The sequence below is a fragment of the Podarcis liolepis genome (genome assembly GCF_965112155.1).
Source record: "Podarcis liolepis genome assembly, chromosome: 2".
NCBI classification, from domain to species: domain Eukaryota; kingdom Metazoa; phylum Chordata; class Lepidosauria; order Squamata; family Lacertidae; genus Podarcis; species Podarcis liolepis.
In genome coordinates this window covers 123,470,947-123,496,220 of record NC_139555.1, presented here as the reverse complement: position 1 = coordinate 123,496,220, position 25,274 = coordinate 123,470,947, and the positions used below count along the sequence as shown (strand labels likewise).

At 47.9% G+C, this 25,274-nt stretch overlaps 1 protein-coding gene and 1 long non-coding RNA gene across 4 annotated transcripts in view; one reads left to right on the top strand and one right to left on the bottom strand.

Annotated features, from left to right (window-relative positions):
• The first annotated feature begins 2,979 nt into the window (after nucleotides 1–2,979).
• The window catches only part of LOC310701149 (uncharacterized protein), a 116,024-nt gene continuing 93,729 nt past the window's right edge, over nucleotides 2,980–25,274 (top strand). The window contains exons 1-3 of one of the 3 annotated variants that reach the window (XM_083491512.1): nucleotides 2,980–3,481; nucleotides 3,742–3,891; nucleotides 13,770–13,868. In XM_083491512.1, coding sequence (XP_083347638.1) covers nucleotides 3,382–3,481; nucleotides 3,742–3,891; nucleotides 13,770–13,868 — 349 coding nt within the window. In that variant the 5' untranslated portion in view covers nucleotides 2,980–3,381. Of the gene's footprint in view, nucleotides 3,482–3,741; nucleotides 3,892–11,462; nucleotides 12,446–13,769; nucleotides 13,869–14,574; nucleotides 16,935–25,274 lie in introns of those variants that run through there. The other 2 variants (XM_083491514.1, XM_083491513.1) reach the window with 2 other exon arrangements.
• LOC310702139 overlaps nucleotides 18,021–25,274 on the bottom strand; it is a 103,935-nt gene continuing 96,681 nt past the window's right edge. The window contains exon 3 of the long non-coding RNA XR_014523285.1: nucleotides 18,021–19,785. This is a non-coding gene — a long non-coding RNA (uncharacterized lncRNA). The remainder of the gene's footprint in view (nucleotides 19,786–25,274) is intronic.

The window sequence follows — 25,274 nt, the reverse complement described above, 5'->3', positions numbered from 1 at the left end:
GGAGCCTGTTGTCTTTGTCCATTGAGTTTTCTTGGCAGGGATACTGGAGTGGCTTGCCGGTTCCTCCTCCAGGTGGATCACGTTTGGTCAAAACTCTCCACTATGACCTGTTCATCTTGGTGCCCTGCTCGGCATAGTTCATAGCTTCTCTGAGTTATTCAAGCCCCTTCGCCACAGCAAGGCAGTGATCCATGAAGGGGTAAAAGGGGTGAAAAGTAGAGACATAACCTTGCCAACAAAGGTCCGTATAGTTAAAGCTATGGTTTTCCCATTAGTGATGTATGGAAGTGAGAGCTGGACCATAAAGAAGGCTGATCGCCAAAAAAATTGGGTGCTTTTGAATTATGGTGCTGGAGGAAACTCTTAAGAGTCCCATGGACTGCAAGAAGATCAAACCTATCCATTCTGAAGGAAATCAGCCCTGAGTGCTCACTGGAAGGACAGATCGTGAAGCTGAGGTTCCAATACTTTGGCCACCTCATGAGAAGAGAAGACTCCCTGGAAAAGACCCTGATGCTGGGAAAGATGGAGGGCACAAGGAGAAGGGGATGACAGAGGTTCTTGAAGCTACCAGCATGAGTTTGACCAAGCTCCGGGAGGCAGTGGAAGACAGGAGTGCCTGGCGTGCTCTGGTCCATGGGGTCACGAAGAGTCGGACACGACTAAACGACTAAACAACAACAACAGGTGTGGAGCTCCCATATGCCGTTTCCATAATAAAAGAGGAGCGCCTGGCTCCTGAACCTTGCCATGTGAGGAAAGTGGAGTCAAGCCTGAAAGAAGATCTTCTTCCCACCACCTTTAAAAACACCCCTTTCCTTTTCCCTCTGCCATCCTGGAGCTGTAACACGGCTGCCTCCATTCCTCCTCCTCTCTTTCCCCTCACTGGCAGCAGGGTAAAAAAATTCCTTCCAGCAGCACCTTAAAGACCAACTAAGTTAGTTCTTGGTATGAGCTTTCGTGTGCATGCACACTTCTTCAGATACACTGGCAGCAGGGGTTCAGGGTTTCAGCCAGAGGACATTCCCCCAGCCCTCAGTCCGTAGAGCATCCGACTCTTAATCTCAGGGTCATGGGGTTTGAGCCCCACGTTGAGCCAAACTTTCCTGCATTGCAGGGGGTTGAGCTAGATGACCCTCAAGGTCCCTTCCAACCAGGCAATTCTATGATGCTACCTGGAGACCCCAGGAGGTGAGCCAGAGACTTTATGCACGCAGAGCAGAGGCTCCACCACCAGTCCTTTTCTTATGCGTGCTAGAAGGGACCAAATCCTGGGTGGTCTCCTGCCCTCCCCACCCAGCACAGACCCCCCCTCCTTTCCCAACCAGCACCTGCCTTCCTCCTTCCTCCCAGAGCCATCCTGCTTCGCCTTCCGTCGGATGCGCATCCTCCCGCGCCTTCCCTCCCAAATCCGTTTCTCCAGCCTAGCCTCGTTTCCTGGGGAGCCGCTGCACGACCATCCTTCGCGCCCACTGCAACTTTCTTTGAGCAGAATTTTTTGGGGATGGTCCCATGCATCTCCCCCCCTCCCCCCTCCAAGACCCCCTTTCTGGAACCGTCCCTTTCCTTCCCCTCTTTTCCTAACCTTGGGCGGGCGGAAACAGCATCTCCTGCGCGCAGCACAATCGCATTCATCCCAGTTTTTCAGATGGAGAAGGGGACGCGCGCTCTTTCACGTTCCTGCCCCTCCCTCGGAAGTCTCCTCTAAGACGGCAAAGAGGAAGGGGAGGGGACCTGGCTGAAATATAAGGGGAGATTCTAATCTAAGAGTTTATTCAGGGATCCCTCTGTTGTGCAAAGAAGCAACTAAAAGCAGGGAATTGCATGGATTCCGTGATCTCCTTTATGACGCAGGAATAAGTCCTACTCGTTTGTCATCCATCTACAAGTTGCAAGGAGAATGTGGGACGCCGTTGGGACAAAGGAAGGCAATGCACAATGACTAAAAACATTTCTAAACAAATGCCATGAATCCTAGCGCACTGAAAACGGCCAAGGGTCTGTGCAAAGGAGCCATCTATGGCTCAAAACTTATATCGCATCAAATAATCCACACAGGAGAGAAATCATATAGATGTTTGGAGTGCGGAAGGAACTTTGCCCATGGAATTAGCCTTACTTTACGCAAGATGCTTGGAATATGGAAAGAGTTTCCGCCAGAACTCATATTGGTGAAAAGCCATATAAAAGTTTGGAGTATGGAAAGAGCTTCAGCAACGCTCGGACTGCGGGTGGGGGGCGGGCTCTTCCCTCCTTGACGTCAACCGCCCCCGCCCCTCTCCCAAATGCAAATCCTCCTTCTCCCGCCCCGCAGCTCCCACTCCCATTTTATTGCACCTTTCCGTCCCCTACGCGCCGCAGGCTCCTTCTCTCCACTTCCCATAAATATCTCTGTGACGTTTTCTTTTCTTCACAAGCCAGAGAGCAAGCAAGCAAGACACGTTTGCATTTTGGAAATCCCCCAGGTCCCCACCCAGGCGCAGTTAGAGGGGACTTCCAGGGAGGGGCAGAAGCGTGCGCGCAAGAGAGAGAGAGAGAGAGCGTGTCCCCTCCACCCACGTTTGAAAAGCTGCGAGGGAGGCGGTTGTGCTGCGCGCAGGAGATACTGCTTCCCCCCCCCCGCCCCAAGGTTAGGAAAGGGGCAGTTCCAGAAAGGGAATCTTGGAGGAGGGGGGAGGTGCTGGTTGGGAAAGCAGGGGGGGGGTCTGTGCTGGGTGGGGAGGGCAGGAGACCACCCAGGATTTGGTCCCTGCTAGCACACATAAGAAAAGGACTGGTGGTGGAGCCTCTGCTCTGCGTGCAGAAAGTCTCTGGCTCACCTCCTGGGGTCTGCAAGAAGCATGATAGAATTGCCTGGTTGGAAGGGACCTGGAGGGTCATCTAGCTCAACCCCTGCAATGCAGGAAAGTTTGGCCCAACATGGAGCTCAAGCCCCATGCTCCTGAGATTAAGAGTTGGATGCTCTACAGACTGGGCCACACATCAGGGCTGGGGGAATGTCCTCAGGCTGAAACCCTGGATGCCCGCTGCCAGTGAGGGGAAAGAGAGGAGTAGGAATGGAAGGGAGGCAGCCGTGTTACAGCTCCAGGATGGCAGAGGGAAAAGGAAAGGGGTGTTTTTAAAGGTGGTGGGAAGAATATCTTCTTTCAGGCATGACTCCACTTTCCTCGCATGGTGGGGTTCAGGAGGGGGGACACTCCTCTTTTATCATGGGAGCTCCACACCTAGGCAGGCTTATCATTCGCCAGGAAAATATCTTGGGCGGGAAAATGCCTGCAGGCCCTCTGAAGCTCCCTTTGCTTCTTCCTCCCTCCCAGGAACCTGCAGCTTCTGAGCTCCTCAGGAAGGATAGAAGAAGCTGATCCTGCGAACCTAGCGAGGATGGAAGGGGGAAGATGGACCGTTGACCTGGTCCGGCTGCCTCCTGCATCCCTCCCAACGACCTCCAAGCTTTCCCTCCCAGGACCCTCAGAGAGATCTGGTGAGTTGCAGGGAATGGAGAGGGGGACATAGGGAGATGTTGGGAGTGAGAAAGCTCCTCTGGCAAGAAAACAAGGAAGGCTGCAGGGCCAGGGTAGAGACAAACGGTGGAAAGAAAGGAGAGGAATGTTTTTTAATGGTGGTGCAAAGAAGATTCTGTTGGGGACTGTTGCAGAGGGGATGCCCCATTTGGCCTTCTTCAGGGGCAGGAGACTCCCTGCAGGTCCTCAGAGGCTCCTTTGGCTTATTTTTCCGTCCCAGGAAAATGCCTTCTGAGCTCCTCAGCAAGGATAAAAGAGGCTGATCCCGCAATCCTAGCGAGGATGGAAGGGGGAAGATGGACAGTTGACCTGGTCAGGCTGTCTCCCACAACCTTTGACCGATTCTCTCCAGGACCCTCAGAGAGATCTGGTGAGTGGCAGGGAATGGAGATGGGGACCTGGGGAGATGTTGGGAGTGAGGAAGCTCCTTTGGCAATAAAACGAGGAAGGCTGCAGGGCCAAAGCTCCAGGCTAGCAGAGATAAAAGGGAAGAAGAAAGGAAAGGAATGATTTAATGGTGATGTGTAGAAGATTCATTTTCAGGCATGAGTCCTCCTTTTTTCTCTGGTGGGGATCAGGAAGAAGACACCCCACTTTTACCATGGAAACTGCGAGTGGGAGCTCCACACATGGGGAGGCTCCCACAGCCTAGTTGGTAGCCCCACCTTGGACAATAGATTGCAGTATTGCAGGGGGTTGGACTAGATGACCCTCGTGGTCCCTTCCAACTCTCTGATTTTATGATTAATCCAGGATTGGTTTGATCCATTGGGGTGTGAATCTGTGTCCGTTTCCACAGCCCACAGCATCTCTCCTGCAAGCTTTCTTTGTAGGAGCTTAGCTGGGATGTTGAATCAGTCCCACCCCCCACTAGGCGAAGCACGTCAAAGGCCCACGATCATCTCAGAATTAATGGCCATTCTGGAATTAATATTATAATGCATTTATTAGGAAGAGAGAGAAAAATGGCACCGGGGAGAGTTTGCCATTTTTAAAAAGCTTTGCTTTACTTTGTCCTCCTTTGGCAGATGATGGACTGAAAAGACTCCTTCTCAGTTTGCATTTTGCAACAACCAGCCCTTGAGGGACTTGCAAGTCTTGCTGGGATTGTAATGGGGATTATGCTCTTAATTTGGATCTTCTCTTGGTTTCAGCAGGTGGTGGACAGGACAGTCGTTGTTCCCAGGTCCCATCAGAAGTAACCAAGCAGGATAAAGGCATTATTGCGCAGCCTGATGTCGGTCATCAAATCCCAGTCCAGGAGAAACACCGCCAGGGAGAGAAAACAAATCAGTGCCCATCATGTGGCAAAGCGTTCAGAAGCAAATCTGCCCTCAACTCACATTGCAGAATCCACACGGAGGAGAAAGCACACAAATGCTTGGAGTGTGGAAAGTGCTTCCTTGAGCGTTCACGACTTACTGAACACGAGCGAATCCACACAGGAGAAAAACCATTTAGATGCTCAGAGTGTGGAAAGGGCTTTTATCGTAGCAGCTCCTGCAATAGACATTATGAAATTCACAGGCCAGGGAAACCCTATAAATGCTTGGAATGTGGAAAAGGCTTCCGTTGCCGCTCACACCTTAAAAAACATCAAAACATTCACACTGGGAAGAAATCATATGCCTGTCTAGAGTGTGGAAAGGCCTTCAGTAACAACTCAGGCCTTGTATATCATAAAAAAATTCACACAGGGGAGAAACCGTATACCTGTTTTGACTGTGGAAAGAGCTTCCGTAATAGCCAAGGTCTTCTAACTCATCAAAAAATCCACACAGGGGAGAAGCCGTATAAATGTCTGGAGTGCGGAATGAGCTTCGCTTATGGTTCAAGCCTTACATCACATCAAAAAATCCACACCGGAGAAAAATCATATAGCTGTTTGGAGTGCGGAAGAAACTTTGCCCATCTAATTAGCCTTACTTTACACAAGAGAACCCACACAGGAGAGAAACCATATAAATGCTTGGAATGTGGAAAGCGTTTCCGTCAGAGTGCACATCTCAGTTCACATCGGAGAACTCATACCGGTGAGAAGCCATATAAATGCTCAGAGTGTGGAAAGAGCTTCAGTCAGAGTTCACACCTTAAAGTGCATGTGAGATACCATACAGGTGAAAAACCATATAAGTGTGTGATGTGTGGAAAGGGTTTCTGTACTAGCACAGAACTTATTTGCCATCGCAGGATCCATACAGGGGAGAAGCCATACGAGTGCTTTGAGTGTGGAAAGAGCTTCAGCCAGGGTATAAGCCTTCATATACATAAAAAAATTCACAGAGGAGAAAGGCCGTATGCATGTTTTGAATGTGGAAAGAGCTTTGGCCAGAGTTCAAGCCTTAGCATACATCTGCGAATTCACAGAGGGGAAAAGCCGTATTCTTGTTTTGAATGTGGAAAGAGCTTTACTTGCAGCTCAGCCCTTCGTTCTCATCTCAAAATCCACGAGGGAAAGAAACCATAAAGATGCTTGCAATATAGTGGAAAATTTGGTTTATAACCATTCAAAGAATTCATAGAAGCAAGAAGCCACAACAAACTCACACCAAGTTAAAAGTATTCATATTTTTCTCTGAAAATATAAGAGGGTGTGTCTGTTCTAGCCGGCAGCAAAGCTCAAGACCTGTTTCTTTCTTGGGTGTCTGTAGTGCATCTCAAAAGCCCCTGCAGGCCATTGTGACAACATTTCAAATCCTGTGAGTCGTCCTTCTGTTCTTTTCTCAAAAGAGGAATTCAAGAAGCTGAGCAAGTCGCAAAAGAACTGGAGGATGTTGAATATAGCAGCTTTGAATATAGACAAAAGGAAGGACTAATATTTTCATACTCTGTATGAAAGTATCTAATCTGGAAAAAGAACATGGACAGGCCATGTTCACGAGCTGCTTGTCAACTCCAGCAGGCTTTTGGCTGGTGCTCCTGGAGACAAGATGGCTCCTTCACAAAGACCCTTGGTCGTTTCCAGTGAACTAGCTCATTACGTAAAGAGGGCCAGGATTAATTGATTTGTTTTGTAATAGTAGTTTAGAAATGTTTTTAGTGATTGTGCATTCCCTTTCTTTGTTCCAGCAGTGTCCCACATTCTCCTTGCACATGGATGACAAAGGAGTAGGACTTATTCCTGTATTATTAAGGGGATCACAGAATCCATAGAGTTCCCCGTTTTGCAGATTTAACCGGTCTGATCTTTTAAAACCTTAAGATGTTTAAGGGCTTCTCGAAATTTTGGTTGTTTCTTTGCTCAACGGAGGGATCTGTAAATAAACTCTTAGAACCGCCCCTTCCATTTTAGCCAGGGTTCTTTGAAGCTTACAAATCTTCAGGATAAACTTTGGTAGGAGTCGGAGGCCTGCGTGCCTGGAGTTCATTACAGGCACAATTAGTGCCAGCTAATTTAGATTAACTCAATTGGCAGCTGTCTAGGCAATGTGTTAAAATATATCTAATGGATTATCACAGGAAGGAAGGGGGGAATCCAGTTCAATAAGTGTTTTCATTTTGGAAATTTTAACCCACTTCTGGTCATACCATCGGGTGCCTCTGGTTTTTAGGCCAGGGAAGAATTGAAGCAATGCATGGCTCCATTTTGAGAACTGGATTTGGTGTTCATACCAAAGTGAAGAAAAGTTACTTAAAAGTGTGTGTGTGTGTGTGTTAAAATTTTGATTTTGAAATACAGTAGACACTAATAGCTAAAGAAATAAAGGAATTTCTACAATAAGCAATCATTGTGTGCCTGTGCGTATTTGGGGACAGGGGGGAGGAGGTTACTTGAAGGAAGGACTGGGGGGGGTCTCAAGGAAAATAGCTGCTTCCTCTAGAGCTCAGACAGAAGGATAAGCAGCTCTCTCTACACAGAGAGAGCACTTGGAAAGAAAAGCTTTGCAGGGGTGGATTGGGACCGCTGCTGTTTATTTTGAACATTTAATACTTCTCTGTTCAGTCAACACCAGTCAGATGGCTGGTGTTTTAACACCAGTCAGATGGCTGGTGTTTTAAGGAAGCCCCTTGATGGCTGCGCAAAGGGGGAAATTGAGTATCTCCTTCGCCGAGGAAGCAATTTGGATTCTCTCTTGCTGTCTGCCACAATATTCCATCTAACTATTCCATCTGCCTTACCAGGACAATCCGCACTGCCTCTTGGTCTGAGGGATTGTTTGTGGTGTTTTGACCAGAGAGAGCAGAGATTGGGTTGAGGGCACTGAAAAAAAAAAATTAAGGTCTTATATATATAATAAATGTTCATAAATGTACCAAGCAAACATGTACATAAATATATAAACCACATGTCTGAAGCAGCACAGGAAAACAGCCCTGGAGCCATTTTTTACTCCCAAACTGACCAAATGTTTTCTCTGCAAAGTCAAAGGAAAATGGAAAAGCCTCCCCATTGTCTTTTCCTTCACAAATCCTCTCTTAAGGGTATGTCTGTGTATGAATAGTGTGAGCCTGTGAACTGCCTCAGGAACTAAGTCAAAATAAAAAAATCCTTCCAGTAGCACCTTAAAGACCAACTAAGTTAGTTCTTGGTATGAGCTTTCGTGTGCATGCACACTTCTTCAGATACACTGAAACAGAAGTTGCCAGATCCTTCTATATAGTGAGAAGGTGGGGAGGGGTATTACTCAGAAGGGTGGTGGGAATGGGTAATTGGCAGGTAGCTGAGATGAGCCTGTTGACGACTCTTAACGACTGCAATAGGTCTTACAGGAAAAGGCAAGGGGTGAGAAGGTGAAAAATGGCTTAGTCATGTATAATGAGATAAGAATCCAATGTCTCTGTTCAGACCAGGTCTCTCCATGGTTTTAAGTTTGGTCATGAGTTGCAATTCAGCAGCTTCTCTTTCCAGTCAGGAACTAAGTATCATTACAAAAGACTGGCCAGGCTCTCCAGGGTATCCAATCAAGCAAGCATTAACAGGTAACTTGCCAGACAGGAGGTAAACAAAACACTCAGATTTCTGCTGTTGACCGCCCTTTCTGTGATGTAGGTATGATGTTTCTGGGGGTGGTCTTGGACTCCAAGGCGGGCAATTTAAAATGTCTATATAAGGGCGGACACACCTTGGTTCTGGGTCCTCCTGCGTGTGAAGGGGGCACCCTGTTGCAACAGTTCAAGAAAGATCAGGCTTACTGGCTGCTTTGCTTCTCAATATTCTCTGGTTGGCCTCTGTTCTTTTCTCCGACCGATGGAGAACCTACAAAAGGACTTTATAAGGGCTCTTGTGTCCCTCATAAGGGAATAAGGGCAGATTTTCGTTTATTACAGCACCATGCTGCCCTTCATCTTCCCTCACTGAGCTGAGGGATGTGGTCGTTTTGGAGAACCCCCTCATGATGGTGTTTGGCGTGGCATCCATGCTGAGGCTGCTTCAAATAGGCCTAGTTACAGGGAGGTAGCCGTGTTGGTCTGCCGTAGTCGAAACCAACAAACAAATTCCTTCCAGAAGCACCTTAGAGGCTGTAGCAGGAACCCCCCCACCCCAATCATTCTGTTTGTACAAACTTCACACACACTCACACTCACACACTACATACGCCACATTCCTGTTATAAATTCATAGAAAAATCAACCATACATCGGATTTGCACTGTTCCATTTTATTTTACTCCATGTGACAAGGACTATCAAAGGGGGGGGGGCTTGGTTCTGGTCAACCATAATCCCTTCACCATCCCAGCACATCCACAGGAGCCCTGCCCAGTTGCTATGTCAACCCTGATAATCCCAGACAGAAGACAATCAGGATCACAAAGAACTTGCATATGGGAGTGGATTCAGCATGGACTGAAACAAAGGACAATAATCAGATCTTCCCTCTGGGGGCAGGAAACTGCAAACTCCCCTTTGTCTCCTGGAAGTGACTCATGGGGAGGGGGAAAGGAGGAACCAGTCAGGTGACAGGACACTCAGGTTACCACCACAACTCCTCCCTCAACCCCTCCTTTCTGTGATGTATGCATGATGTCAACCCCTTCTGTAATGTATGCATGATGTCAACCCCTCCTTTCTGTAATGTATGCATGAAGTTTCTGGGGGTGGGCTTGTCCTAGAGGAGGGGAATTTCAAAAGTTTTTATAAGGTCTTGCACACCATCTTTCTGGGTCTTTCCTCTCTCTTGCAAGTGAGGGGAACACCCTGTTGCAACAGTTCAATAAAGGCCAAGCCTACAGACTGCTGTTTTGCTCCAAGTTATCCTGGTTGATGTCTTTGTTTTTGTCCAAGGGAGCCCTCAGATATTTCCGGTAACAAGGCCAACTAAGTTTGTTATTGGTATGAGCTTTTGTGTGCATGCACACTTCTTCAGGTGCCTGTGTGGGACTTCATAGCCTTCTCGACAACCATGGGGCTCTCTCGGGATCCCAGTGGCCCAACACATATGGCTGAACCAGGGCTTTTTTCCCCAGCTAGAACATGCGGGATCTTAGTCACGGCTCCTCTCAGCTAGGTGCCATTGCCATTATAAGAGAGAACGAGGGAGGGTTCATGGAGAGTTCTGGTGCCTCTTTTTCTGGAAAAATAGCCCTGGGCTGAACAAGTGCTCAGTTTGTCGTCCTCCCACAAAAAGAGTGGATTGGAAGCCACCTAGCGTGCCGGGAGGAACACAGTCAAGATAGGCGGCATGTAAATAAATTATTATTATTATTATTATTATTATTATTATTATTATTATTATTATTATTATTAGTGATATAGAAAATATAGGAATATTTTGTATGCATTCTGAATAATTTCTCCAGATTTCAGTGCTAACCGGTACATTATACTATTAATTTTTTAAAAGAAAAATAGGTCAGGATCAGGCCCAAGATAGATGATCCCCTTGTTGCTCCTTCCACCTTCTGGAAAATGAAATTCTGTTGTTGGAGAAGTGATGGAGGAAATTGTTGGAACGATGAGAGAAAAATAGAGAAATTTCAGAGGGGGCATCCTATTAGGCTGCAAAAGATTTGTTATGGTAAAATCTGGGTGCGGGGCTACTCTGCCACCCAGGTCGTCGGACTAGGTCCGCGGGTCCCTGCGGAAGAAAAATGAGCTCAGCCGGAGACAGGAGCAAACTGCAGAAGATCCAAGTTTATTGCGCAACAGGTTCAAGGCGAGATTGAACAGCGAGAAAGGGGTGGCATGAACTTTTGAAATTTCCCTCCATGTCCCAGAATACAGTGCTAAATACATCCCAGTTACATCATGAATACATTAAGAAGAGGTTGGGTTACACAGATTACATCACGAATACATTAGGAAGAGGTTGGGTTACACCGGATTAACATATGGAGGAGGGAGGGGGGAATATGCAGAGCTGGAGATATGCGCAGATAAGCACATCCTGAGAAGACAATGGTCCATGTATGCATAGTCTGCCACCTGGCATCCCCCGGAGGAAGGGCTTGGCAGAGCGATTTGACCGGATTAGGGTCTTGCAACCTTGCTTGAGGGATTATGGAGGACAGGGGAGGTGTCATGGGGTCCTAGAGAAATTGAGCAAATTGGCACGTTGATTTTCTATGAATTTTATAGATTTTAGTCCCTTTTGACATTGGCAATTGGAAATAAATGGATATATTGTAGCGAAGAAGGTGAAGAAGAAGACATGCCCCCCCTTCCGTATCAGATTGTAATGGATTGCTTTGAAATAATTTCAGCAACAGATTGGGGGAGGGGGGGAATCACCCCCAACTGCCCTGTATTTTGCCAGAACAAAGGTAGTAACCCTACTTTATGGGGTCCCAGGAAGCAGAATCTGCAATGACCCCAGCGCATTACAGGTTTTTTTTTGCGGGGGGGCGGGGGCGGAACACTGGCTGTTCAAGAGTTAAAGGCAGCGATTATATTGCTAGAGAGGACTTCCTGGGGAAGAGGGGAAGCGTCACTTCCTACCTTTGTTACATTTGAAAAGCTGCGAGGGAAGAGATTCGGCAGAGCCTTTTGCAAGGTAGGAAGAAAGAGGGATATATTTGGGGGGGGGGGCGGAGGGGGCTCCCGTGCCAGAGCAGGAGATAAGCCCTCCGGGAGAGGAGCATGCATGGGGTTGCACCCCACAACTGAGCCCCGAAAGAGCTGCGGGGAGGGCAAAGGACCTCGAGGGCTGCAGGGGCGCCCCAGGAGGAGAGCAAGGCAAGAAGGCGAGGCGGGGGGGGAGGGAGTTTTAGGGTGGGGTAGGAACCCCCCCAAAAAAGGAAAGGGGGCAGGATGGCTCTGGGGAGAGGAGGACGGAGGCATGGATGTTTTGGAGAGAAAGGGGTCGAGTAGAGAGGGCAGGATTAGACCAAAGGGGGGGGGGGTCTCGGATCGGGGACTTTCTGCCTGCTTAGGAGATGCTCCGCTCTTGAGCTACAGCCCCTTCCCCTAAAGTGGGGCTGGGGGAGGAGGTGGAATGGAGGGAGGCAGCCCGGTCACAGCTCCAGGCTGGCAGAGAGAGAGAAGGGAGCCAAAAAAGGAATGTTTTGAATGTTGGTGGAAGAAGATCCTCTTTCAGGCGTGACTCCACTTTCCTCGCATGGTGGGGTTCAGGAGGGGGAACACTCCTCTTTTATCACGGGAGCTCCACACCTAGGCAGGCTTATCATTCACCAGGAAAATATCTTGGGCGGGGAAATGCCTGCAGGGCCTCTGAGGCTGCCTTTGCTTCTTCCTCCCTCCCAGGAACCTGCAGCTTCTGAGCTCCTCAGGAAGGATGGAAGAGGCTGATCCTGCGATCCTAGCGAGGATGGAAGGGGGAAGATGGACGGTTGACCTGGTCAGGTTGTCTCCTTCATTCCTCCCAACAGCCTCCAAACTTTCCCTCCCAGGACCCTCAGAGAGATCTGGTGAGTGGCAGGGAATGGAGATGGGGACCTTGGGAGATGTGGGGGGTGAAGAAGCTCCCCTGGCAAGAAAACAAGGAGGGCTGCAGGGCCAGAGCTCTGGACTGGCAGAGATAAAAGGTAAAAACAAAGGAAAGGAATGGTTTAATGGTGATGTGTACAAGATTCATTTTCATGCGTGACTCCTTTCGTCTCTGGTGGGGGATCAGGAGGAAGACACCCCACTTTTACCATGGAAACTGTGACTGGGAGCTCCACGCATAATGAGGCTTCCACAGTCCCCTTAGGATCTGCTTTCAGGTCACTAATATGCCTACCATTCCCTGAGGGCTGGAAGGAAGACCTGCGCTCTGCTGCAAGGCCCATTTCCACCTGGCCTAGGGGGTGGAGCCCAGACTCACCTTGAACAGCCTAAAGAGGCTCCTGGGAGGCCACTGGGACATTGCTGGAACATCTCTTGGGTTGGGGGCAAATGACAAAAATGTTTTATAATGTTAAAAACAGTTTTGGTTCCTCTATTTTGTTTTCGTTGAGTTGGTGTTGGTTAAATGTTTATTTGGGGTTAGTGGTTATTTTAATTTGGGTATAACTGTAAACATGTTAGTGTTGCTATTCTTATTATTGGTTTGTTTGTTGCTGTATAGGATATTTCTGTTTTTTATGTTTGATGTTTTGTTCTGTTTTTATATATGCTCTTAGCCGCACTGGGTGGCTGTGAGAAGCCCACCAGATTGGGGGATATAAATTTTACATATATGCCCCATTTGGGCTTCTGCAGGGGCAGGAGAATATCTAGGGCATAGGAATCCCTGCAGCTTATCTGAGGCTCCTTTTACTCCTCCCTCCCTCCCAAGGAACCTGCAGCTTCTTTAGGCTTCTGAGCTCCTCAGGAAGGATGAAAGAGGCTGATCCTCTTTGACCCTCTTTCTGCTAACAACAACGCCTTGAAGATCCCGGGCCCCAGGGAAATTAGACTGGCCTTGACTAGAGCCAGGGCCTTTTCAGCCGTGGCCCCGGCCTGGTGGACCGCTCTCCCACAAGAGACCAGGGCCCTGCGGGATTGGACATCTTTCCGCAGGGCCTGCAAGACGGAGCTGTTCCGCCAGGCCTTTGGGCAGCATGGAGTTTGACTTACTTTCCTTTGTATAAAACAAGCCCGAAGGAGGTCCCCAACCTGCTCACAGGTCCTTGTATGATCAGTGGAAACAGTTGGTCCTGGCAAGTATTAACCTCAATTCCAATCTGATAATTGCCAACTGCTTAGATTTTAACTTGTCTGAATTAATTTTAAGATGTATTTTAATTAATTGATGTCTGTTTTTATGCATATTGTGTTGTTTTTATGATGCTAGCCACTATGGGCCCTGCCTCGGCCGCAGAAGGCAGGATACAAAAATTATTATTATTATTATTATTATCATTTATTTTATTTATTCTCCTGCAGATCTAGCGAGGATGGAAGGCGGAAGATGGACAGTTGACCTGGTCAGGCTGTCTCCCACCGCCTCTGACTGTTCTCTCCCAGGACCCTCAGAGAGATCTGGTGAGTTCCAGGGAATGGAGATGGGGACCTGGGGAAATGTTGGGATTGAGGAAGCCCACCTGGCAAGAAAACGAGGAAAGCTGCAAGGCCAGAGCTCCGGGCTAGCAGAGATAAAAGGTAGAAAGAAAGGACATGAATGTTTTTTAATGGTGACATGGGCATAGTCAGAGTTTTGGGACTGTTGTCCACCAGCTCCATCACAGGCTAAGTCCCTACCTGCACACAGACTGTGCTACATGCTATGGTTATCTCCCGCTTGGATTGCTACAATGCGCTCTAGGTGGGGCTGCCTTTGAAGGTGACTCAGAAACTACAATTAATCCAGAAAGCAGCAGCTCAACTGGTGACTGGGAGCAGTTGCCAGGAGCATATAGCACTGGTCTTAAAGGATCTACATTGGCTCAGAGTATGTTTCCAAGCACAATTCAAAGTGTTGGTGCTGACCTTTAAAGCTCAAAACGGCCTCGGCCCTGTAGACCTGAATGAGCATCTCCCCCTCCATCGTTCTGCTCGGACACTGAGGTCCAACTCTGAGGGTCATCTGCTGGTTTCGTCACAGTAAGAAGTGAAGTAGTGGAACTAGCCCTGTGGAACACCCTCCCTTCAGATGTCAAGGAGATAAAGAACTACGTAGCTTTTAGAAGACGTCCGAAGGCAGCCCTGTATTGGGAAGTTTTTAATGTTTGCTGTTTTCCCTTAATTTTAGCAGGTGATGACCAGGACAATAATGGTTCTCGGGGCTCATCAGAAAGAAATAAGCATGAAGCGAAGAGAACAAATGATAGCCCTTCGTGTGGCAAAACGTTCAAAGGTAAATCGAGCCTCAGCCCACACTGCAAAATCCACTCCGAGGAGACACTGTGTAAATGCTTGGTGTGTGGAAACAGCTTCAGTGACAGCTCAGGCCTAAAATCACATGAAAGAATTCACGCAGGACAGGAATCATACCAATGCCTAGAATGTGGAAAGAGTTTCAAGTGCCACTCAAACCTTACAAGACATCAGAAAGTCCACAGCAGGGAGAAACCACATAGGTGCTCTGAGTGTGGAAAGAGCTTCAGTCGCAGGAGAAACCTTACAGAACATCAAAAACTTCACACAGGGGAGAAACCGTATACCTGTTTTGACTGTGGAAAGACCTTCCGTCACAGCTCAAGCCTTGCATCGCATCAAAAAACCCACACAGGGGAGAAGCCGTATACCTGTTTTGAGTGTGGAAAAAGCTTCACTTGCAGCTCAGGCCTTGTGTATCATCAAAAAATTCATACAGGGGAGAAACCGTATACCTGTTTTGAATGTGGAAAGAGCTTCTCTCATAGCCAAGGTCTTCTTGTTCATCAAAAAATCCACACAGGAGAGAAGCCGTATAAATGTTTGGAGTGCGGAATGAGCTTTGGTTACAACTCAAATCTTACAATACATCAAAGAATTCACACTGGGGAGAAATCTTATAAATGTTCGGAGTGCGGAAGGAGCTTTGCTCACAGTGCTAGCCTTACTTCACATAAGAGAACCCACACAGGGGAGAAACCATATAAATGCTTGGAATGTGGAAAGACCTTCAGTCAGAGTTCACACCTTAGTTCACATAAGAGAACTCACACTGGTGAGAAGCCGTATAAATGCTTTGAGTGTGGGAAGAGCTTCAGTCAGAGTTCACACCGTACTGTGCATGAGCGAATCCATACAGGGGAAAAACCATATATATGTGTGACATGTGGAAAGAGCTTTAGTGATTCCACATACCTTGTTAGCCATCGCAAAATCCATACAGGAGAGAAGCCATATAAGTGCTTTGAGTGTGGAAAGAGCTTCAGCCAGGCTACAAGCCTTCATATACATCAAAAAATTCACAGAGGTGAAAAACCGTATGCATGTTTTGAGTGTGGAAAGAGCTTCACTCAAAGCTCAAGCCTTACATATCATCAGAGAATTCACACAGGGGAGAAACCATATTCCTGTTTTGAGTGTGGAAAGAACTTCAGTCACAGCTCAAGCCTTAGATCTCATCAAAGAGTTCATACAGGGGAGAAACCATATAAATGTTTGGAGTGTGGAAAGAGATTTGCTCACAGTGCTAACCTTACTTCTCATAAGAAAACTCACACGGGAGAAACCATATAAATGTTTGGAGTGTGGAAAGAGATTTGCACAGGGATCTAAGCTTACTTCTCATCAAAGAACTCACATGGGATAAACCATATATATACTTGGAATGTGGGAAAATATTAGGTCAAATTTAACGACTCATTTTGCATAAGTGAATCAAGAGGGGGGAAGTATTTAGATTCTTGTAATGAAGAAAGCAGTTTAATTAGAGCACCGCTAATTTGCAAGATATAGGTTTATTGGATTTGGAGGGACATAAGAATCGTTGGGCTTGGCACGCTTATTGAATTTATGGAAAGGCAAAAATACACAGAGATTTCTCAAATCATATTATAAGGAGATCACTTCTTAAAGTTTGGGAGAAATACAAAGATCAGTTGGAGCCTAAAATCCCGTGGTGGGACTCTCCAGCAGAGGCCACAGTGGTGAAGAAAAAAAAAATGTTGTGAAATTGGCCTACTTATAAAATAAGTTTAAAAGAAGATAACCAACTGAAAGTTAAAGGTTTTGAGGAATTGAGAGATATTATGACAGATTGGTTCCAATATTATCCAATATTCGAAAAATTTAAAGTAGAAAAAAAGAGTTTGCCAAGGAAACCTCAAGATTTGAATCCAACGTAATACACTCAAAAAGTAAAACTCTCTCTAAAGCTTATCGCCTCCTCCTCCACTGGGAAGTCGGGGAGGAAGAAGTTCCTTCCAGACAGGAGTAGATTCAAAAATTGACTGAATATGCTGAATTAGATAGCTTATCAGGAAAAAATAAACCGAGAGTTGAATTTGTATCAAAATGGGAGGCCTTTAGAATATATATTAATGATATATATTTAATGATAATGAGATTTTTTTTATTGTAACATGAAATTGCAATCTCAAATTTATGTATTACTCTTTATCTTAATAATAACAATAGTGTAAGTTTTCTTTTACTTCTTTCATTTAAATCCACGTAAATACAGAGATTACACTTACTTCCTGGCCTTCCGACTCTTCCTGCATCTGTATTTTATGTAAGGAGTAAAAATACATCTAAACCTAAACTTTAGGAAGAAATTTCTGACTGCAAGTGAGATGAGCTACCTTGGAAGGTGGTGAACTCTCCATTTTTTTAGGTTTTTCAGCAGAGGTCGGGTTGTTTTTCCTGCATTGCAGGGGGTTGGACTAGATCAGGGATTGTCGACCTGGTCCCTACCGCACACTAGTGGGCATTTCAGGATTCTAATTAGGCGGTAGAGGGTTCTACGGCACAAGCTGAATCCTCCTTCCATTAAGTCCTGGTGGGTGGTAAGGAAATTGTACCATTAAGAAAGATGCATTAGAGCAGTGTTTCCCAACCGGTGTTCAGCGGCACACTAGTGTGCCACCGGACGTTGCCTGGTGTGCCGTGGGAGGGAGGCGGGCGAGTCGGGCTAATCCTCCGACGAGCTCCACCTCCAGACCCATTGCTCAAATCCTTTAACCCAGGAAGGCAGGAGGGTGGGGAGGGGGAGAAATAGAAAAAAAGAAAGGGTGGAAAAAAAGAAGGGGAAGAGAAAATATTTTTTTAAAAAAAGGAAAGAGAGGAAAAAAAGCGAGGGATGGAGGAAGGGGAAGGCGGAAGAAGATGGGGGGTCTTTGTGTATAAACAGAAGGGGAGGACAATGAAGAGGGGCAGGGCTTGGCAGGCAGCAGATAACTGGGGAGGGGGGCGCGGCTGGCGGCGGCTCAAGGCAGGAAGGGAGGAGCTGCCTCGCGGAGAGTCTTGGGCTGCAGAGGTTTCCCGTTCAGGAGCGCGGGAGGCCACGCCGTGGATGGGAATCTCCTCCTCTTCCTCCTCCTCCTCCTCCTCCAGGAGGAGGGCCTGCTCAAGCGTGGGGGGGCGAGGAAAATGTGCTCCGTGGGGGGGCGGGGAAGGCAAGAAAAGGAGCTGAGCTCTAACTATAGGCTCCCACCGAGTCGGGCCTGCTCAAGCGTGGGAGCCTATAGTTAGAGCTCAGCTCCTTTTCTTGCCTTCCCCGCCCCCCAACGGAGCACATTTTCCTCGCCCCCCCAACCCCCACATGTAGAATAGAAGCCCTCCAGCCTCCACGGTGCACAAACTCTCCCCTCTGCAACGAAGCGCTTTGTTGCATATCTTTGGTGAGGTTTTTAGGCAGTCTTGGTGCACCTTAAATCAGCGCTAATTGCGCCTGGACGCAGTATTTACTTCCGAGTAGGCCCCCTTCTCCCCCCCCCGGTAGCACCTGACCTTGCTATTTGTATCATCAGGTTTGTTTGTTGATAATTTAATTGTTTTAAAAGCATCATGCTAAAGAGCTCTCTCCCACCCCCAGACCCTTGGGCAAAACAGAAACACACACATACACAAACACAGAGATTGAGCCCTGCAGGTTTTATGAAATGAATGGATTCTGAATGCCTGTTTCAGTGGCTTGTCCGCCTTAGGCTGCTGGGCCAGACACCTGTTACACGGTGCAGTCCGTAAGCTGTGAGCGCTGCTACCTGCCGCCGAGACCACGTAACGACAGTCTTGAAAGACCTACATTGGCTCCCAGTACCTTTCCGAGCACAATTCAAAGTGTTGGTGCTGACCTTTAAAGCCCTAAGCGGTTTCGGTCCAGTATACCTGAAGTAGCGTCTCCGCCACCATCGTTCAGCCCAGACACTGAGATCCAGTGCCAAGGGCCTTCTGGCAATTCCCTCACTGTGAAAAGTGAGGTTACAGGGAACCAGGCAGAGGGCCTTCTCGGTAGTGGCGCCCGCCCTGTGGAATGCCCTCCCATCAGACATCAAAGAGATAACCATTACATTCTATGCTGTTACTATTTTTTTTTTTTTTACAGAAGTAAAAAGTGACCTTTCCCCATCTGGCATGGTGGTGTGCCTCGAGATTTTTTTCATGAAACAAGTGTGCCTTTGCCCAAAAAAGGTTGGGAAACACTGCATTAGAGGGCAGTAGGTATAAAAATGTTGACTACCCCTGGACTGGAACGTGGGTGGCGCTGTGGTCTAATTCACAGAACCTAGGGCTTTCCGATCAGAACGTCGGCGGTTCGAAACCCTGCGATGGGGTGAGCTGCCGTTGCTCAGTCCCTGCTCCTGCCAACCTAGCAGTTTGAAAGCACATCAAAGTGCAAGTAGATAAATAGGTACTGCTCTGGTGGGAAGGTAAACGGTGATTCCGTGCGCTGCTCTGGTTCGCCAGAAGCGGCTTAGTCATGCTGGCCACATGACCCAGAAGCTGTACGCCGGCTCCCTCGGCCAGTAAAGCGAGATGAGCGCCGCAACCCCAGAGTCATCCGCGACTGGACCTAATGGTCAGGGGTCCCTTTACCCTTACCCCTGGACTAGATGATTCGTGTGGTCCCTTCCAACCCTACATTTGTATTATTCTTTGACCTGGAGTTTCCGGTTCTGGTCTTGCACTATGGCGACAGCTCTCTCAAAATTGGAGGGAGGCACAAATGAAGGGGTAGGGAGCGAAAAGGTTTAAGCATTCCTGGAAACCTCCTGGGGTACGAGGGAGCAGGCTGACCGAAGGTCGCCTCAACGGCTCGCTCCCTTGTAGATCAGCATGGGGGCAGATGGAGGAGTTGGGTCACCACCTTTGCCATGATGCAAGCCCCTTGGACCACCATCAAAAGTGGAGGTTCTCCTTATTATTGGATTTTAATTGGCATTAAGTAATGGCGTGCACTGGAGGAGATGTGGACACTAGAACTTTGCACTATCCAGCTGCATGTTATTGGAAGTCCCTAAGTTTATGATTTGGCAAGCCTCTCCAAACACAAAGTTTGTAGAGTTACAAGTGTGGATGGTTCGATGTACTGTGTACTTTGACATTTAAAAGATTTAAAGCTGTGTGTGGTTTGAAAGGAGTCAAGGTGGGGAGAACCTTGTTGTTCTGACCGATGTCGTTGGGAAACTAGAGCTTAACCCCACTACCACCAAAAAAAGAGTGTGGGTTTAAGAAGGTGTTGACATACAACCTATTTTTAAGAGGAAGGACATTGACTAAACAGCAAAATGCTACCATGGAGCTGAGAGGAATTTCACAAGGGCACGTGAAAAGCAGTGGTCCCTGAATGCTTGTCTAAGGCAAAGGAAGAAAATGGTGAATGTTTGAAAGTTGTTGATCAGCTGAAAGGAGAGGCCTGTTGTTTATCTTGAAGTGGGATGGAGGGAGAGCTGAGTTGAGGAGGACGGGACTTCATCTTGTGACTTCAGGTCCGCCCTGAACCACGCTGGAATGACAACATTGGGACATCATTCCTACTGCCCAAGGTCGCAGTAGGAAAAACAGAGCGGCAGAGATATACCCATTTTGACTCTCCTGCACCCTATCTGCGTAACTTAGCAATTATAAAATATAGATGTGCATTTACTCTCACAAGGTTGAATATACTGCCTTCGGTTGTACTTGAGGGACGATTCCAACAAATTCCACACGAAAAATGGCTATGTCCCTGTGGAGATGGCAGTACTGAATCAGTGGCACATGTCCTTCCTGTTTGAACTCTTTATAAAGATTTGGAGAGTGAGGTTATCACCCCTATTTTATTGTCCATTCCGGGTCACCCAGCCCCTGTCACAGTGTTTTTTCTCTCAGCAGACCAAGATGAACAGGTCACATCAAAGGTTGCAAGGTTTTTAGCTGGGGCAATTAGAATAGAATAGAATAGAATAGAATAGAATAGAATAGAATAGAATAGAATAGAATAGAATAGATTCTTTATTGTCATTACACAAGTGCAACATTGCACAAAGTGCAACGAAATTGGATGCCATCCCTTAAAACAACAAAAGCAAAACAACAACAACAACCAAACCAACCACATTCCAGCCACACCCACACCACACCCATCAAACTCCCAGGTCACACTATCGAGTTACAGCATTCAAAAAGGCCACAGCTCTTGGATAGAAACTGTTTTTCAGTCTATTTGTCTTTGACTTGATGTTTCTATATCTCCTGCCAGAAGGCAGTAGTGCAAACAGACAGTGTCCCGGGTGAGATGAATCCTGCAGGATGTTATTTGCTTTCCTAAGACAACGGGAACTGTACAGTTCTTCCAAAGATGGGAGAGGATGACCAATAATCCTTTGGGCTGTGGTTATGACCTTCTGGAGCACCTTCCTCTCCCTAGCTGTACAACTGGAGAACCAAGCACAAATACAGTATGTAAGAATGCTCTCTATGGAGCCTCGGTAGAAGGACACCAGCAGTCTCTCACTCAGATTGTTCTTCTTTAAAAGTCTGAGGAAATAAATTCTCTGCTGGGCCTTCTTCACCAGAGCAGTGGTATGTGCGCTCCAAGTCATGCTCTGATCGATAGCTACTCCCAAAAACCTGAAATCCGCCACCCTTTCCACCCGTTCCCCGTTGATATACAAGGGCTGAATGTCCGCCTTTTTTTCCCTGTAATCCACCACCAATTCCTTGGTCTTAGCCGTATTAAGAGCCAGATTGTTCTCTCCACACCAAACACAGAGCCGCTCCACCTCGTCTCGATAGGCGGACTCATCCCCTCCTGAAATGAGCCCTACCACCGTAGTGTCATCAGCAAACTTGATGATTTTGTTGCTGGAATAGATGGCTGTACAGTCATACGTATAGAGAGTGTAGAGCAGGGGACTCAACACACAACCCTGTGGTGAGCCGGTGTTAAGGCTAAGGGCTGTGGACATGTGTGACCCTACTCTAACCCTCTGGGAACGTTCTGACAAAAAATCCAAAACCCAGAGACAGGTGGAGTTGGAGAGTCCAATCGCCTCTAGCTTGGACACCAGTCTATGGGGGAGGATAGTGTTAAAAGCAGAGCTAAAATCCACAAACAGCAGCCTCACATAACTCCCCGGCTGCTCCAGATGGGACAGAGCAACATGGAGAGTGGTATTGATGGCGTCTTCTGTGGATCTATTTGCTCTGTATGCAAACTGGTAGTTGTCAAAAGTTGATGGAAGACAGGAAATAATGTGACGGCGCACCAGTTTCTCAAAACACTTCATGATGATTGGAGTCAGTGCAACTGGTCTATAGTCATTCAAACTACTGATTGTGGATTTTTTAGGCAGAGGGACAATAGTTGACGACTTCAGGCAGGGTGGGACAATAGACTGGTGTAAGGACTTATTGAAGATCTTAGTAAAGACCCTCGCCAGCTGATCCGCACAGCCCTTCAACACCTTTCCAGTGATGCCATCAGGTCCAGCCGCCTTCCTCGGATTCGCCATCCTCAAAACCTGTCTCACCTCATGTTCCTCTACCGTGAATGAGGGGCCCCTATGGGCTGGTGGCTGTAATACCGGCGTCTCAGGTGGCTCCTTCTCGAAGCGAGCAAAGAAGAGGTTAAGCTCCTCTGCCAGCAAGGGGTCACCGTCGACAGCACCAAGGTTAGGTTTGTAGTTGGTAATATGCTGAATCCCCTGCCACATCTGTCTTGTGTTGTTGCTCCTTAAATTATCCTCAATCCTCAGCCTATAATCCAATTTTGCCCGTCGAATACCCCTCCTCAAGTTTGCTCTTGCTACACTGTAAAGCTGCACCTCGCCTGACCTGAAAGCCCTGTTCCTCTCCCGCAACAGGCACTGGACCTCTCTATTCATCCAGGGTTTCTGATTGGGGTAAAACCGGATGGATTTATTTACTGTGACAGTGTCTGTGCAGTGATTGATATAGCACAGAACTGCCGCCGTGTGCTCCTCCAGGTCTGAACTATCGAAAATATCCCAATTGGTTCTCTCAAAACAGTCCTGCAGCTGGTGAATAGCACCTTCAGGCCAGATTTTAACAGATTTTAATATTGTGGGAGCCCGTTTCCTGAGTGTGATATATGCTGGTACCAAGAACAGAGACATATGGTCGGACTGGCCCAAGTGTGGCAGCTGTAAAGCCCTATAGCCGTGATTTACATTCGAATAAACTTTATCCAGTGTCTTGTCCCCTCTTGTGGGACATTTCACATGCTGATAGAGCGTTGGGAGCACTGTTTTAAGTTCAACATGGTTGAAGTCTCCCGCAATGATGTGCACAGCTTCAGGATACTTGTCTTGCTGGCTGCTGATAAGGTCCTGCAGGCATCCCAAAGCCAAGTTGGCATTGGCATCTGGTGGCACGTACACACCAGTTAACATAACAGCTGTGAACTCCCTAGGGAGATAGGCTGGTCTACATTTAACAGCCACATATTCCAAATCCGGTGAACAGTGACTGCCCACAGTCTTCGAATTATTGGACCAGCATTTGTTCACATATACACACAGCCCCCCTCCTTTGGTTTTTCCGAAGTCCATGCCTGAATAAGATCCAGTATCTGACTATTCATTCAAACCCCCAACATGTATTTTATATAATTGAGTTTTTATCTTTTCGCTGCTCCTGCGCATGTGCGTGACATCATTTTGAGCGCCTGCGCATACGCGAGCAGTGGAACGTGGAAGGATAGAGAGCTGACTGCACCTGTGATTTTATGCTGCACCATTTTGATCAATGTGTGCCTATTTCCAACGTGTGTTTGGAGGCCCAGTGATGCCACACACACACACACACACACACACACACACACACACACACACACCTGTTAGGCCACCCCCCTTGTTTTGCTGGTTTAGGGTGCTGAGAGTTGTGACAATAAACTATTGTATGGGGTGCACAGTTCGACACACAACTTTTGCAGGGGTTACATTTCGGTGGTAGGTGTGTAAAGTCGAAATCACATATGGTCAGGACAAACCCCTGGGAATGAATGCATCGGACCATCCTTGCCTTCTGGAACCAGCAGCCGGAGGGCTCTTAAACCCCCGTCATGTCCCCCCCCCCCCCGTTTTTAAAGCTATCTGCCTTCTGTGCCTGCAAGTCAATTGTATATATTTTTCCTTTTTCGGTGTTTTCTTCCCCCTGCAAAGGATCAGGACTGTGCAATTTTGCAGCTAAGCGATTGTGATGGAGCAGGGTGAGCTTGGCACCGGTTTTGTGTCTCTGCTGGGTCTGTGAAGCTGAAATGAAACATTTGCACCAGCCACTTCTTGCTGGATTCTCTTCTCGCCTGTTACTTTTGCAACAACAACCACCCTGTGAGGTGGGCTAAGCTGTGACCAAAACTGCACATCCTTATAGTGTTTTTCTGTGTCCCTCCCGCCCTTTATATCTTCTCAGTAACCTTGTGAGGGAGGGGGGCGCTTTGAGGGGTCCCCATAAGCAGAATCCGCTATGTCTCCAGCACCACGCAGTTTGGGTGGGGGTGGGAGAGACGCTGGTTCTTTAAGGGTTAAAAGCAGCGATTATATTATGAGAGAGGACTTCCTGGGGGGAGAGGAAAAGCGTCACTTCCTCCGTTTGTCACATTTGAACAGCTGCGAGGGAGGAGATTTTGCAGCGCGGAAGACGGTGCTTTTTGCAAGGTAGGAAAAATAGGGATATATTGGGGGGGGGCGGAGGGGGCTCCCGTGTGAGAGCAGCTGCTTTGCAGGAGAGAAGCCCTCCAGGAGAGGGCAGTTTTGCAAAGGGGCAGCGGTGGGAGGGCGCATGCGTGGGGTTGCACCCCCCAATTCAGCCCCCCAAGAGCTGCGATGAGTGCAAAAGGCTTTAAGGGGTGCAGGGGCGCCCCAGGAGGAGAGCAGGCGGGGGAAGAGGCAGTTTTAGGGTGGGCTAGGAACCCCCCCCCAAAGGAAAGGAAGCAGGATGGCTCTGGGAAGAGGGAGACATTCATGTTATGGGGAAAGAGGGGGGAGGGGGCCAGGGTCAGCTGGAAACTCATTTCAGCTCTACAACGGCATGGGCTCTTTTATCTTCGATGCCTTCCCTGTCTGGGGGGGGGGGGTTCAGGAGGAAAGCCCCCAAGGAGGGCGCAGTCTCTCTGTATAGCAGACCAGCCCTAGGAAGGAACCAAGGTGCTGGGAGAGATGGAGGAGGGAAGACTTTAAGGATGGGAAGAGGAGAACCACTGGCCATAAAATGTCATCAGTTTCTCACCACCAGCAACTTGTGCAGCAGCAGAACTGGGGGCGCCAAGCGCAGTCCGCTGCCTACACAGTCATACCCTTGCTCCACCTGGGCTACTATTGTCCACACGGACCGGCAGCAATTGCTCTTCCGGGTTTTCAGACGTGGTTTCTCAGCCCTGCCTGGGGACTGAATCTGGGGCTTCCTGCCTGCTGAGGAGATGGTCTGCCCTCGAACTACAGCCCCTTCCCCTAAAGTGGGGATGGGGGAAAGGAAATAAATGTTTTTAATGGTGGGGGTAAGAAGATCCACTTTCAGGCATGACTCCACTTTTCATGCATGGCTTCACATTCACCAGGAAAATGTCTTGGGCAG